The sequence below is a fragment of the Phasianus colchicus genome, chromosome 13, assembly GCF_987193195.1.
Source record: "Phasianus colchicus chromosome 13, bPhaCol1.hap1.1, whole genome shotgun sequence".
In the NCBI taxonomy this organism is placed as follows: domain Eukaryota; kingdom Metazoa; phylum Chordata; class Aves; order Galliformes; family Phasianidae; genus Phasianus; species Phasianus colchicus.
This window is the reverse complement of record NC_143448.1, coordinates 20,091,872-20,104,566: the sequence shown is the minus strand read 5'-3', so window position 1 is coordinate 20,104,566 and position 12,695 is coordinate 20,091,872. Positions and strand designations below refer to the sequence as shown.

General features: G+C 53.4%; 2 protein-coding genes across 6 annotated transcripts; both read left to right on the top strand.

The window, feature by feature from the left end:
• Positions 1-115: 115 nt before the first annotated feature.
• IST1 (IST1 factor associated with ESCRT-III) lies at positions 116-7,858 on the top strand. Of its 3 annotated transcripts, none has more exons than XM_031615073.2 (10): positions 116-392; positions 1,120-1,217; positions 1,874-2,054; positions 2,340-2,427; positions 2,755-2,838; positions 3,225-3,335; positions 3,664-3,864; positions 4,317-4,409; positions 5,483-5,531; positions 6,609-7,858. In XM_031615073.2, exons 2-10 carry the CDS (start codon positions 1,130-1,132, stop codon positions 6,806-6,808), a joined length of 1,095 nt encoding a protein of 364 aa, XP_031470933.1. In that variant the 5' UTR covers positions 116-392; positions 1,120-1,129; the 3' UTR covers positions 6,809-7,858. The 3 variants fall into 3 exon arrangements, with proteins under 3 accessions (XP_031470933.1, XP_031470931.1, XP_090005692.1); XM_031615071.2 differs by lacking the exon at positions 116-392 and adding an exon at positions 404-655; XM_090149566.1 differs by lacking the exons at positions 116-392; positions 1,874-2,054 and having other exon boundaries at positions 6,609-6,926.
• A 114-nt stretch (positions 7,859-7,972) lies between these two features.
• DHODH (dihydroorotate dehydrogenase (quinone)) lies at positions 7,973-11,683 on the top strand. Of its 3 annotated transcripts, none has more exons than XR_016470728.1 (8): positions 7,973-8,512; positions 8,742-8,941; positions 9,145-9,227; positions 9,568-9,755; positions 10,126-10,239; positions 10,581-10,966; positions 11,089-11,262; positions 11,361-11,683. XR_016470728.1 is itself a non-coding variant. In XM_031615070.2 (8 exons), the coding sequence occupies exons 1-8, from the start codon at positions 8,300-8,302 to the stop codon at positions 11,141-11,143; spliced, it is 1,167 nt and encodes a 388-aa protein (XP_031470930.1). In that variant the 5' UTR covers positions 7,973-8,299; the 3' UTR covers positions 11,144-11,683. The 3 variants fall into 3 exon arrangements, 2 of the variants coding, with proteins under 2 accessions (XP_031470930.1, XP_031470929.1); XM_031615070.2 differs by having other exon boundaries at positions 10,581-10,734; positions 10,807-10,966; positions 11,089-11,683; XM_031615069.2 differs by having other exon boundaries at positions 11,089-11,683.
• The last annotated feature ends 1,012 nt before the right edge of the window (positions 11,684-12,695 follow it).

Below are 12,695 nucleotides of genomic sequence, written 5' to 3'. Positions count from 1 at the left end.
GGACGCCCCGCGCGTGCGCCCGCCGAGCGCGGTGCGCTCAGCGTGCGGGGCGGGGCGGCGGAACGCGACGCCGCCGGAACCTCCGCGCCGGGGCCGGGCGGCGGCGGGAGCGCACCGAGATGCGCGACCGAAGGGCGGAGCGAGCAGAGTTCCTCCGCCGGGTAACGTAGTCCCTCAGCGCCGCGCTCTCGCAGCCGCCGCCACGTCGCTTTTCCCGGACGCTGCCGTGTCGGTGGGTCGTTCAGCTCCGTTCGGTCTCAGTGGCGCTGCCGCAGCCCGGCCGTGCCCCGAGCGGGCGGCGGGGAGCCGTCGGCCCGGCGGATCCCTCCGCGCGCAGTGACGCCGTGCTGCGCGCGCCGCCATTTTAAGTGTCTGCGGCCGGCGGTGCGGCGGTGAGTGGGGCTGGGGGTGGCGGAGGGGGTTGTTGGTCAGCCCAGCCGAGGCCGGCCTGTTCCCACCGCCTGACAGCCGGGGGGAGCCGAGCGGGGCCTCCTGCGCTGCCGTGTTCCCTGGGGCGGAGCGCCTCTCACAGGGCCGCCCCGGCGGTGCTCAGCCCTGCCCGGGGAAGGTTCACGTCGGCGGGGCGAGATGTTTCCTTAGGCGGGGCGGGCGGTGGTGGGAACGGTGTTCTCAGGAGCGAGGACTGGTAGGGCAGGTGCGGCTCGTGCTGAGGCTTTCTTGCAGCTCTGTAAAGTTATTTACGCGTTGTAGAAGTATATTCAGGTTATGGAGGAGCAGAACTTTTCATGGTGTCAAGTGAATATATTGCAAGTTTTCATGTATTGGTGCTTATTTGACCTTAGTTGGCACTGTGTGTTGTTGATAACTGCGCTGATGTTTGAACAGATCGGCTCAATCATCTGCACGTACTCTAAATAGCAGTAAATTTATGCAAACTACTGTCTGTGTGCTTAGTATTACCATAACCCAAAAGTCTGTTCCCACTCCATTGGTACAAGCCAGATCTTTCGGTGTTAGCGCTGGAGAAGATTTTCTTTACAATTTTTTTTTTTTTTTGTCATAGTGAAGTACTGTAATTCTGCTTTTCTTTCTGAGTAAAACAGAGACCAGTGTCTTTCTGGTTACTGGGGCCAATGATGTTCCCCTCTCTTCCCATAGAAACTTCATCATGTTGGGCTCTGGATTCAAGGCTGAGCGCCTGCGTGTCAACCTACGCCTTGTCATCAATCGCCTCAAACTGCTGGAAAAAAAGAAGAGTGAGTATTTGAGGGGGTAGGTGTGACCCTGGATACTTTCGGGGCCCAGGAAACTTGAGGAGAAGATTTTTTCTTTTTTTTTTTTCTCCTGGAGTTAGGGGAGTTTTTTTTTGCTGGCCAAGTATGAAATAGCCTTTGCTTTCTGTTGCTGGACCCAAGCCTTGCACTGTGCCTGGGTATGTCGACCCCAGCGGAGTAGGCTGGCCCTAGTGTGGTCTCTGTACAGCTTTCTGGCAGGTGTCAGAGTATGATTCACAAGGTGAGTGGTGTCACAGTTGTGTGCCATATGTGGAAGGACATCCAAGTTTGCCCAGAAGTTGTTTCCTGGGCCTTCTGTGCCTACATAGCGAGGAAGTTTGTGTGTGCTGTGGGTGACTCACCTCACTAGGCTGTTCTGCCCTGATCAGATGTGGATAAGATTTACCCTGTGGTTCTGGTTGACTCTACAAGGAAATTGAAGGTGTGGGGGAGTCTCTAGCAGCTAAAAACCTGCTCTTCTTTCTCCTATGAGTTTCCATGATAGGATCAAGACGCAGGGTCTCCACTAAGCTGTGACTGAGCTTGATGGGGAGAGAGAAGTTGATGATGGGTGTATGTGTGGTAGGGGAAGTAGCTCTTGCCAGCACAGTGACTGGCCTTGGGAATATATGCTTCAGCTGAATTGGCCCAGAAGGCAAGGAAGGAGATTGCAGATTATCTGGCAGCTGGAAAAGATGAGCGTGCTAGGATTCGTGTGGAGCACATCATCCGTGAAGATTACCTTGTGGAGGCCATGGAGATCCTGGAGCTGTACTGCGATCTACTGCTAGCCCGCTTTGGCTTGATTCAGTCCATGAAGTAAGCGCTGTCTTCAGGGGTATTGTGTGGGGGAGGGTCCAGCCCCCCCTGGGTTGGGGGAGGGGTACTGCTGAGATCAGGCTGGGAATACAGAAGGGCACCTGTTCTTATTTTGGTGTTCTAGGAATGCTGGGGAATGCTGGGGTAGAAGAGACCTCTTCTTCCCCAGCAGGGAAGAATCTAAAGCCCAACATGAAGGACTGGGGACATCCAGGCTAAGCAGGTGGAGGGCTGCAAAAATGAAGTATGTGGTGTGGAGATAGGATTTCCTTCTTTTATCCTTAGGGAGCTGGACTCTGGCCTGGCAGAAGCAGTGTCTACACTGATATGGGCTGCACCACGGCTCCAGTCAGAAGTGGCTGAGTTGAAGATTGTGAGTAGGGTTGTTCAAGGGGTGTTATGCATGGAGGGTGGGGGTAGCACTGCTAGAAACCATTGGAAGATTTAGCATTGGACTCTGTCATTGAGGCAAAGGACAGTTTTAGAGGCTCTGCAGATGGAGACCTTGTACCAGGTTTCATTGCTACAGGGAATCCTGAAGCTTCAGGAGTGGTTAAGGCTGCTCAGCTGGGTGCACTTGGTGGCAGAAATTAGGGCAAACGGAGGTGGAGAGGGCTGTGGGGACTGCAGATGATGCAGGATATGTGATCGTGGGGGAAAGCAAGGATGTATATGATCCCAAGTTTCTCTCCTGCTGCAGGTTGCTGATCAGCTGTGCGCCAAATACAGCAAGGAGTATGGAAAACTGTGCCGCACAAACCAGATTGGAACAGTTAATGACAGGGTAATGAACTGGTAGAATAGCTGAAGCTGGAAGAACAGATAATCTGCCGTGGATTTCTGCCCCTTGTTCGTGTGGCTGATGTCTGTGGATGACTGTGGATTTGGGTGGGACAGTTGTGGGGACTGGCTTGCCTTTAAGCACAGAAGTATGGTGTTGATGTCCCTGTCAGGTGGGGCCAGGCTGTCTTCTCTATGGATATAGAGGAGCAGAGCACTTAGAGCCCTGCCTTGTGGCTGCCAAAAGCCTCTACTGTTGCAGTGCTGTGCTGGGTGGAAAGGGCTCCTGAAGACTGTGCTGTGCTCCCCACAGCAGGTGACCCTGGCTGTGACTGAGCCCTGCTGTTCTGCACTATTCTTGATGAGCGTCTCTGCACCCTTGTGTTTCAGCTGATGCACAAGCTGAGTGTGGAGGCACCTCCCAAGATTCTCGTGGAGAGATATCTCATTGAAATTGCCAAGAACTACAATGTTCCCTATGAACCTGACTCAGTGGTGATGGTGAGTGAGACGCATGCAAGTTTATGGTCCCCTTCTATGTTACAGTGACTGAAATTTCCTGTTAGCGCTGTGGAGCACAAGATCGTGGCATAGCACCAGAGTTTATGGTAGTTTCACTTGGATGTCTTCTAGACAGTCTTAGCATAGCAGGATCCCTTCTACTTCCCAAAGTCCTACAGCTACTATTGTCCGGTCTCTTATCTGACTCTCATTAATAAGGTTATTATCTGTTCTGTCCTTCTGTTCCTGTCCCATCTTTTCCAGGGACAAATGTTGCAGCTAATGCCCAGAAGGTTCTGATCTGAAAAGTTTCTTCTTTCCTTCCCAGGCTGAAGCCCCTGCAGGTGTTGAGGCAGATCTGATTGATGTGGGATTCACGGATGATGTGAAGAAAGGTGGCCATGGAGGGGGAGGAGGTGGTGGATTTACAGCCCCACTGGTTGGTCTTGATGGTTTAGTGCCTGTGCCAATGCCTATGCCCATGCCATCGACAAATCCTCCTTTCTCCTATCCACCTCCAAAGGGACTGGTAAGTGCCTATGTTTTGAGCAGGCCCTTTTTCTCTGGAGAGCTTTGACTGTGATGCCCCACATCTGCTGACTGGAAAGTGTCTGTGCCTGGTAGCTTTATGTGGCAGAAGGCCATCTTGTTATTGTGAGACTAAATGGGATAGAAGTTCTTGGCAGCTGAACGTTAAGCTTTTGGCCTGTCACTTATAATGCTGTGAGACGTGAGTGTTAGTTTTGCTGGTTCTTTAGAATAACTCACAGTCCTGTTAGCTGGTTGCAAGTGACTGTGTCTGACTAATACCTGAGAATCTTCTCCTGGTGAGCATAAACCATACCAAGTTGGATACTTGTCTGCATGTTTATTAGGCTTTACTTTCTCTGACTCCTAGTGGCTGTAGATGTATTGTGTCCTGTGGAGCCTCTCCCAGATGAATTGGCTGGTATGTGACTATTTAATTTCTCCTGTGTACAGGAGAACTTCAACGGCCTGCCAGTGGGAACCTACCAGCCTTTCACTAACATTCATCCACCACCAATTCCAGCAAACCCACCAACATATGAATCTGTAAGTGCCTGAGATGAATCACCGCTGTAGGCAGCAGAGGAAAACTCGAGAAGAGGGCAGTGATAGCTACAGAAAATACAAGTGTTCATTAAGCATACTGTTCAACCTTTTTGGAGCTTTTAGGGTGGTGCTTGGTGTTGATTTTGGCTGAATAGCTGAGTACATGTGATGAGAGAAACTTGTGAGGAGTTCTTTCCTCTGCAACCAAAACTTGTGAAAGCCAAGATTTTTTTTTTAACTGTATTATTAAAATGATAAGCATTTGACAATCAGAGTCCACAAATTTTGTAACGTGATGGGATTACCACCTTCAGTCTTTTTAGGTATGGCTGCAGACTTTTCTCAGTCCTTGGGGATAAGAATGGAGATTCTGGAGTGTTGTTTATTTTCTGTGTCTATTTCCTGCAGTTTGTGATCATGCCTCTCATTTTGCTGTTGCTGATGTGCTTGTTTCTACAAACCTTGAATAGTAATGAGCATAGCTCAGTATCTGTGTGCACTAGCCGTACAGAAGCCTTTGAGTCCAGGAGATGTAGGTGCAGCAGCTGTAGAGATAGAGATATCTTGGTAGAGATAGGTGGCACTGACTGCAGCCTGCCAGGAAGGGAGAGTTCTCCCAGTAAAACTGACCGTGCTCTGGGCCTTTGTCCCCACCAATCCAAGACCCAAGATGCCTTTATTTCATCACTGCTGGTCTACTGCTTGTGAAAGTAAGCAGTAGCTGTATTTTTGTGGGGAAAGAGAACAGTCTTCTCTCATTTTTGTCCTTGAGAAATATTTTTAAATCTGCTAGTGTATATACTCTATTCATCTGGTTCCAAAATATTGCCAGTGAAGCTGCTTTGGTTGACAAGGAGGGAGGGAAATGAAAGCACTGCCTCCTTGGAAGGAGGGTCAGATTCTTCTGAGTGTACTGGAAATTAGAGTTTGTTGGTTTTTTTTCCTTGGGGGGATTATCATATGCATCGTTGTGCATGACTGTGGCTGCTGTTGCCTATGAGCTTTGCCTGTATGGCTTTGGCATTCTGTGCCTGCTGGATGGGAGAGCTATAGTAACAGAGAGCCTTTTTCAGATTGATGAGCCTAATGCTGACAAGGATGCTGCTTCTGCATCGGTGGCAGGTGAGTATGTCGAGGTGTGGGAAACTGGAGGTGGTTTGGAGCTGTGGTTAGCTTGGGATCTTAGTGTCCTTGTGAGTAGGCTTTCCCTATGTGGAACAATGTGTACAACTTGACATATCTTGAGAGCAGGATTTGAGTTTGGAGAGGGTGCTGGTAGAAATAAAGAGATTTTCTCACACAGGGAGGATCTGAGAAACTTAAGAATTAGAGTTTGACTTTGAAGTTAAACTAGGTTTCTAGCTTAAGCTAACTTGTCAAACCAAATCCAGAAGTTTGCAGAAGAAAATGGGAAAGCAATGGATTTAAATAATACATTTTTATACAATGTAAGCAGTATATTCTTCAGGAGCAGAAAGAAAAAAGCAGGCACTAAGAGGTAGATAAGTTCATATTAATGCAGTGGAGCATAGCTGGTGAGAGAGTTGTTCTCTCTCTGTCCATCTACCTGAATGTTTGTGATGCACTTCAGGCACTGTAATTGGATCACAGTTAATCTCTCCAGTCTTGCACAGTGCACTTCTTCTCTGTAAGTTTTGAAAGCATCTGTTATCTCTAGCATTTGATTCGGTCAGAGCAGGTTTTGAAGTAAGTTGCCACTTGCTATCTCCAGCGAGGATTCCTGACAGTCCTTTGGGAAGTGGTGATGGTGTATGATGGAGATGTGCTTATGGTTGCACTGGAATTGCTACACCTCTGTTTAACATCTGGGTGATAGGAGCATACCTTGGTACCTATGTGTCTCTTTAGGAGGTGTTGGAATGGAGAAAATTGGGACGTGCAGTCCAGCTGATAGAAGTATGCAGGAGCTGCAGCTGCACTGCCCTGCAGCTCACTTGGGGCAGCAGAGGGGAAGTCTGTAGTACGTTGTGCAATGGGGTGACCGGCCCATGGCTGCAGCTCCTTGCAGCCATGTAAATCTTTTCCCCACTGAGTCTTAAACAGAGATGGAGCTGTGTTAACACTCATCATTGGTACTGCCTTTTTAGTAGAGCAATTTTCTTTGTGCCTCTGTCTTTTGGCCTGATGAATGTGGTGGTGAGTGGGGTGAAATTGTTCTTTTTTCCTTATTCTAAACAGGGCCTGGACCCAAGCCTGAAGCTTCTCCAAAACCAAGGGTTGGACCTCCTAATACCATTGATAATTTTGTGTTGCCTGAATTACCTTCTGTGCCGGATACACTGCCAACAGCATCTGCTGGTGCCAATTCTGCTGCTTCTGAAGACATTGACTTTGATGATCTTTCTCGGAGATTTGAGGAGCTAAAGAAGAAAACATAAGACTAATTGGGCTATAACTCCAATGAACAGGCAGGAGCTGTGACTGCTGCTTCTCTCTGAAACACTCTCCCTTTGATTGGTTTCCTGTATTAACCTCAAATGAACACTTCTTTTTTGAGCTCTCTTCCTGCTGTACTTAAACCAAATGCTGATGCTTTCCCAGTCCTTGTTGCTCCAGGAGTTGAACTGTGGAGGCTCTTAGGAGATGAAAGCAGGGAACAGCTCCAACCAATCTAGGTAGCTATAGAGAAAGGCCTTGCCTTGATTGATGTTCCTGGCTGTTTCTGTGGCAGCTCTGTGCTCTCTTCCACAGAGAAGGGTGATGAAGGTTGAAAGGGCTTTCTCTTCATGTTTCTGGTTTCAAAGGGAGTGTTATCTACCAGCTGCCCTGCTCTGATCTATGGTATGTATGGTCAGAGTGATATATATATTTCTCTCTGTGGTAAGATTTTTAACTAATTGGGGCAGAGGCAGGAATTACTGTTGTGAGTGGACATGGTATTGCCCTTTTGGTTTTGTGGTACCCTAGTGCCATCCATCTGGCTCCAGCTGGACCTGGTTGCAGTTTGTGTTGGAAACCCCTCCTTCAGACTGGGTGAACACTCAGGGAGCGCCCTGTGGCTGTTGCTGCGTTATCTGCAGGGGGGGCTGCTCCCCTTTCACACAGGAGCAGTGCTGTACAGTTTGCTGCTCCAGCAGTGCATTCACACAACCTGCTGGAAGTGTGTGTAGAGAACAGAGGGTGTGCCTGCGGGGCACTGCAGTGTGGGCTGTATCTGCTCCATTGTTCCAGAGTGTCCCAAAGTTGTGGAGAGCTGGTCCTTGGGAATCTGGCTGATGGGCAGAGCAGGGTGATAGGAAGCCTCTGGTGGGATGCTGGCAGAGCTGTTTGTGCAGTGGTGGTTGGTTTCTGTCAGGCGGTGCTGAATATGGTGTACTCTCCTCTGTACAACGTATCTGTACATAACACACTACTTTTCTTCGAAGTTTTTTTGGTGGATTTGTATCTTAAGATTAGTTCCTAATAAAGATGGGCTGTGAGCAGCTGTAGCTGCGGGCTCCGGGCTGCCTTTGGTTGCTGCGGTGCGGCTCTTCTGGGCGAGTGTACATAGGAGGGCCCCGAGGGGGAGGCGGCGGCAGTGATGAGTGCGTGTGTGTGAGAGAGAGAAGGGTCGGTACCAGCACGTTACGTCCCGTGGACGAAGATCTGCCGTCGGGTTGGTGCCTTCCCGTTCTCCTTCAACCCGCCCGCTCCCGACGCCGCTGAGCCGCGCGGGCCGTTCCTGCGGGCCCCGCCCCGTTTGTCCCTCGCTGGCGCCGCTTCCGTTCGCTTTCCGGCTGCCCGCCCGGCGTCCTGCTGTGTTTCTATTGGCCCAGGGGCCGTCCTCCGCCAACCGCGCTCTGACTGCAGGAAGCGGCTCTGCCCGGGCGGGGCGGCGCCGAGGGGACGCGTGGCGGAGAGCGCGGATCGGGAGCGGGGCTGCGGAGCTCATGCGGCGGCGCGTGCGGCTGCTGACGGCGGCGCTGGGAGGCTGCGGGCTGCTGCTGCTGGGCTCGGCGCTGGCGGCGGGCGACGAGCGGCTCTACTCCGCGGCGGTGATGCCCGCGCTCCGCGCCGTCACCCCGGAGGCCGCCCACGGCTTGGCCCTGCGCGCTGCCGCCCTCGGGCTTCTGCCGCCCGCCCGTCCCGACAGCCCCGCGCTGGTACGGCTCCGCGGCCGGGAGGGAGAGGCGGGGGGAGGCGAAGGAGGGTGCGGCGCCGGGAGCGGGCGGCAGGGAGGCGGCCGAGCCCTGCCCGACGGCGGAGGGTCCCGGCGGGGGCTCGTGGGGTGGCCCCGGGTGGGAGGCGGTGAGGGTATCGCGGGGCCGTTCGTGCGGGAGAAACGTCCGGGGCGGCTGCTGCTGCCGCTGCCTTAGCGGCGCTTCCCCGCAGGAGGTGCGCGTCCTCGGGCTCCGGTTTCGCAACCCGCTGGGACTGGCGGCCGGCTTCGACAAACACGGCGAGGCTGTGGACGGGCTGTACAGGATGGGCTTCGGCTTTGTGGAGGTGGGAACTGTCACGCCCGAGCCTCAGGAGGGCAACCCCAAGCCCAGAGTCTTTCGGCTGGTGGAAGACGAGGCAGTCATTAACAGGTGGGGTTTCACAAATCGCTGGAAGGGGCTGCTGCTGGTGCGGGGCGGGCAGAGGGTACTGTGGGTGCTCACAACTGTCACCTGAATGCTGGACTGTGTCCTGAGCTGACCCACGGGGCCAGGCCGCTCCCCTTGTTGCTCTCTTTTCCTGCCAAGGCCTGGTAAGCACCAACCGGCCCTGAACACCACTTTTTCTGATGCAGATATGGATTCAACAGCCATGGCCATGCTGCGGTGGAGCGTAGGCTGCGGGCCCGCCAGGAGGCACAGCTCAAGCTCACAACTGGTGAGACAAGCTTGTAAGGCTTTGCTCTAGGGATTGGCAGAATGGATTTGGGGGGCACCAAGCTAGCTGCAGGCCAAGGGAAGTATGCAGAGCCAATAGGGCTCCAGCTGGGTGGTTTCCAAGGGCAGTCTCTCTGAGTGGTCTGTCTGGAGACAGTGGTGCTGGGAAATGCTGACTGGGCCAGCTGCAGCAATGCTTCTGTGGCTGGAGGATGGTCTGAGGTCCAGCTCTAGGAAACTCATCCTCACCTCAATTTTTAGCTGGTACAGGGCCTTTCTTGTCCAGTGCTCTGGCCCCTGGGTGGTCCCTCTGTACTGGTTCAGGCATCTCTGCATTCCAGTGGGGATGCCTCTTGGAGTCAATCTGGGCAAGAACAAGAGCTCTACAGATGCTGCAGCTGACTACGTGGCTGGAGTCCAGACGCTGGGCCCCTTAGCTGACTATTTGGTTGTGAATGTGTCAAGCCCAAATACTCCAGGGCTGCGGGACCTTCAGGGCAAGGCTGAGCTGCGGGACCTGCTGACCAAGGTGGGTGAGGAGCACCTCCAATGCAGGGAGGAGAGAGGCTTCCTGGGTTGGTGAGCAAAGCCACCAAGATGTCCTCTGATCAACTACTGAATCTGTGAGCCAGTGTTGTGCACGGGAGTGCTGTTCTCTAGGAAGTGGCAGGTGAATAGTGAGGCACTGCTCTATGTTCTGCTCCTGCAAGCCACCTACATCATGGCATCACAAGTAACCACAGTTCTGCCTGGGCCCTCAACTCGTGTGTGTTGTACGCCCCAGGCCTTTTGTGCCTTTGGTGCTGTATGGGGACAAAAGAGCCTGACACTATGCTACCTGTGGCTGTGGGTACAGGTGGTGCCCCCAATAAACACTGTTCCTTTGTGTCCTGCTGCAGGTGCTGGCAGAGAGGGACATGCTGCCATGTGAGCGTAAGCCAGCTGTGCTGGTGAAGATTGCCCCGGATCTCACTGAGCAGGACAAGCAGGACATAGCTGGTGTTGTATGTGAGGTGAGGGGGTGGGGGCCCAGCACAGTGGTGGTAAGAAGGGGAGGCTGGTGAGAAGCTGGGTGTGTGCACCTCCTGCTCTGCCTGAGTATGGTGCCAGACAGCAGTGGTCCTGGTCCCTCCGAAGGGACAGCAGACCTATAGTTCTGGCTGGCTGGAGGGACAACATTCTGTTTAGCTGTAAGTCTGAGGGTCTGTGTGCATCCCACCAGACCTCTGGGACTGCAGGTAGTGAGGGATGACTGCTGGGTATGTTGCTGGGAGACATCCAGGCTGGCCTGTCAGCCTGTTTGTTGACCCGGTTGTTCACAGCAGCTGGGTCCTTATGCTGCTGCCTCCTCCAGGTTGGTGTGGATGGACTGATTGTCAGCAACACCACCGTCAGCCGCCCCAGTGGCCTCCAGAGCACACAGCGCCTGGAGTCTGGGGGCCTCAGTGGGAAGCCCCTGCGGGAGCTTTCCACACAGACAGTGCGGGAGATGTATGCCCTCACCCAAGGTAGGGACAGGGCAGGGCTCAGGGTGCATCCTGTCCTCACCCCTGCTGTCCTGATTCTGTACTTGCCCACAGGCCAGGTGCCCATCATTGGAGTGGGTGGGGTGAGCAGTGGCCGTGATGCTTTGGAGAAGATCCGTGCTGGAGCCTCGCTTGTACAGATGTACACAGCACTAGTGTACCATGGGCCCCCAGTGGTGGGAGCGGTGAAGCGGGAGCTGGAGGAGCTGCTAAGGTGAGCAAGGGACCCAGGAAAGGCTGTGGCAGCTGGGTGCCTGCGCGTGAATTGGGACTGGCATTTTGGGGCTGAGCAGCAGTGCTGGGCCTGCTAAGCTGTCATGCACTGTTTCTGATTAGGGAGCAGGGGTTCAAGAGCATCATGGAAGCAGTTGGAGCAGATCACCGGCGCTGACAGATTGCAGGATCAAGATCTAGCCAAGAGGAGCCATGGCAAACCAGGAATGGCTGTGATGTTTCCAGAGTGGTTAGGTTGGGACCAAGCCAATGCCCTGGTCCTGGCCCTTGAGAAGGGTCAGTAAGAGGAGCTGGGGCTGTACTGGTGGGAAGCTGGGGAAGGGGTCTCTGTACTAATGCCACTGCCTAGGGCTGTACTTTTGGCTTTCCTGTAGGCTGTGTTCCCCAGCAAAAGCAAGCGGTGGTCAGGTTCCACCTGAGAAAGGCCCTGGAGGAAGGCCAGCAGTGAAGTGAAAGAACAGTCTTGTGCCCACCTTCCCTAGAGTACTGACCAGAGCCCAAGCAATGTTTTGGGTATCCCTTCTGCCCTTCAGTTCTGGAACCTCTCCTGCTCCCTCTGGCTAGTGCTGGGTCATGCACTACAGCCTCTGGAGTGACATCTCTCCTCGCTTGTCCTCATCTGCTCTCTGTACAGTGCTTTGCTAAACCTGTGGGTTCTGATCCTGACCTAGAGTTAATAAACATTTCTCTTACCTTGTCTTGTGTGTTGCTCTGCTGCCACCCCTTCAGCTGCCCAGACTCTAGGGACATGGTTAGCTCTCAGCCAAGGGATCTGTGTGTTGCATTGTTCCTAGTCAGTGTCTGGCTTCATTGTGGTGTCCCCAGCTGTACCTGTACCTGGGGCGCTCACCTCCAGATGGCAGGAGCTGTTTTTTCCCCTTGCTCAGACAGCTGTGGTTTTGCTCTATCATTTGTTATGGGAAGGCCCCATTTTCTCACTCCTCTGACAGCAGTTATGTCTCTGGGGCTTTTTGGCAGCAACTGCTGCTTCACCCTGGACCTCCAGCAGTCTCTTGCCTGTCCTTTAGTGAGGCTGTGTGACTTGGATGTAGTGTTCCCTCTGCAGCAATTCCCCACTGTCCTGCGCCATGGGATTGCATGATGGTGCTGAGCTCCACCAAACCTGTTTGTGGTCCTGAGGAGCAGCCTTTCACAAGAGTAGGTATGAGTGCCGACCCATGGCTGTCTGTAATCCTTTGCTCTTCTTGGTGCTGTGTACCCTGCACCACCCCTTTTATTTCTCAGATGCCTTGGTTCTGACACAGTGCTGTCTGCAGTTCTAACAGGGATATCTGACCATTGGCTTTCATATGCTGGCTCTGGACACGATCCTGGGAAGCGCTTGTTCACCTGGACTGAAGTTGGTTCTCCTGACCGTGGGGAAGTTGTGTGTCCTACAGTGCTTTTGCCTGTGCTCTGCTGCTGGTCTGTGACAGCCATGGAGATGTTCTATGCCTTCCAGCTGCGTATTTACCCTGAGCGTGGTGGTGGTTGACCACACCGGGGTGTGGGCTGTGATCTGTGCACCCGCGGGCAGGCCAGGGCTGCAGCCCATCTTCTGGCCTGCGCTTTTGGCTGAGCCAGCCTCGAGGCAGCCAGACGGGCCCCAGAGCACGGCCAGAAGTCGCTTTGCACCCAGCCGGGATGGCTGCAGAGGGACGGTGGGACAGTGCTGTCTATTGCTATAATTAAGTTGCACGGCACCTCTC

Coding starts and splice junctions, on each gene's coding strand:
- DHODH (XM_031615069.2), top strand. CDS start 8,300: ATGCGGCGGCGCGTGCGGCTGCTGACGGCGGCGCTGGGAGGCTGCGGG. Junction 9,756..10,125: donor TGCGGGACCTGCTGACCAAG/GTGGGTGAGGAG, acceptor GTCCTGCTGCAG/GTGCTGGCAGAGAGGGACAT. Junction 10,240..10,580: donor TAGCTGGTGTTGTATGTGAG/GTGAGGGGGTGG, acceptor TGCCTCCTCCAG/GTTGGTGTGGATGGACTGAT.
- IST1 (XM_031615073.2), top strand. CDS start 1,130: ATGTTGGGCTCTGGATTCAAGGCTGAGCGCCTGCGTGTCAACCTACGC. Junction 1,218..1,873: donor ACTGCTGGAAAAAAAGAAGA/GTGAGTATTTGA, acceptor TATATGCTTCAG/CTGAATTGGCCCAGAAGGCA. Junction 5,532..6,608: donor TGCTTCTGCATCGGTGGCAG/GTGAGTATGTCG, acceptor TATTCTAAACAG/GGCCTGGACCCAAGCCTGAA.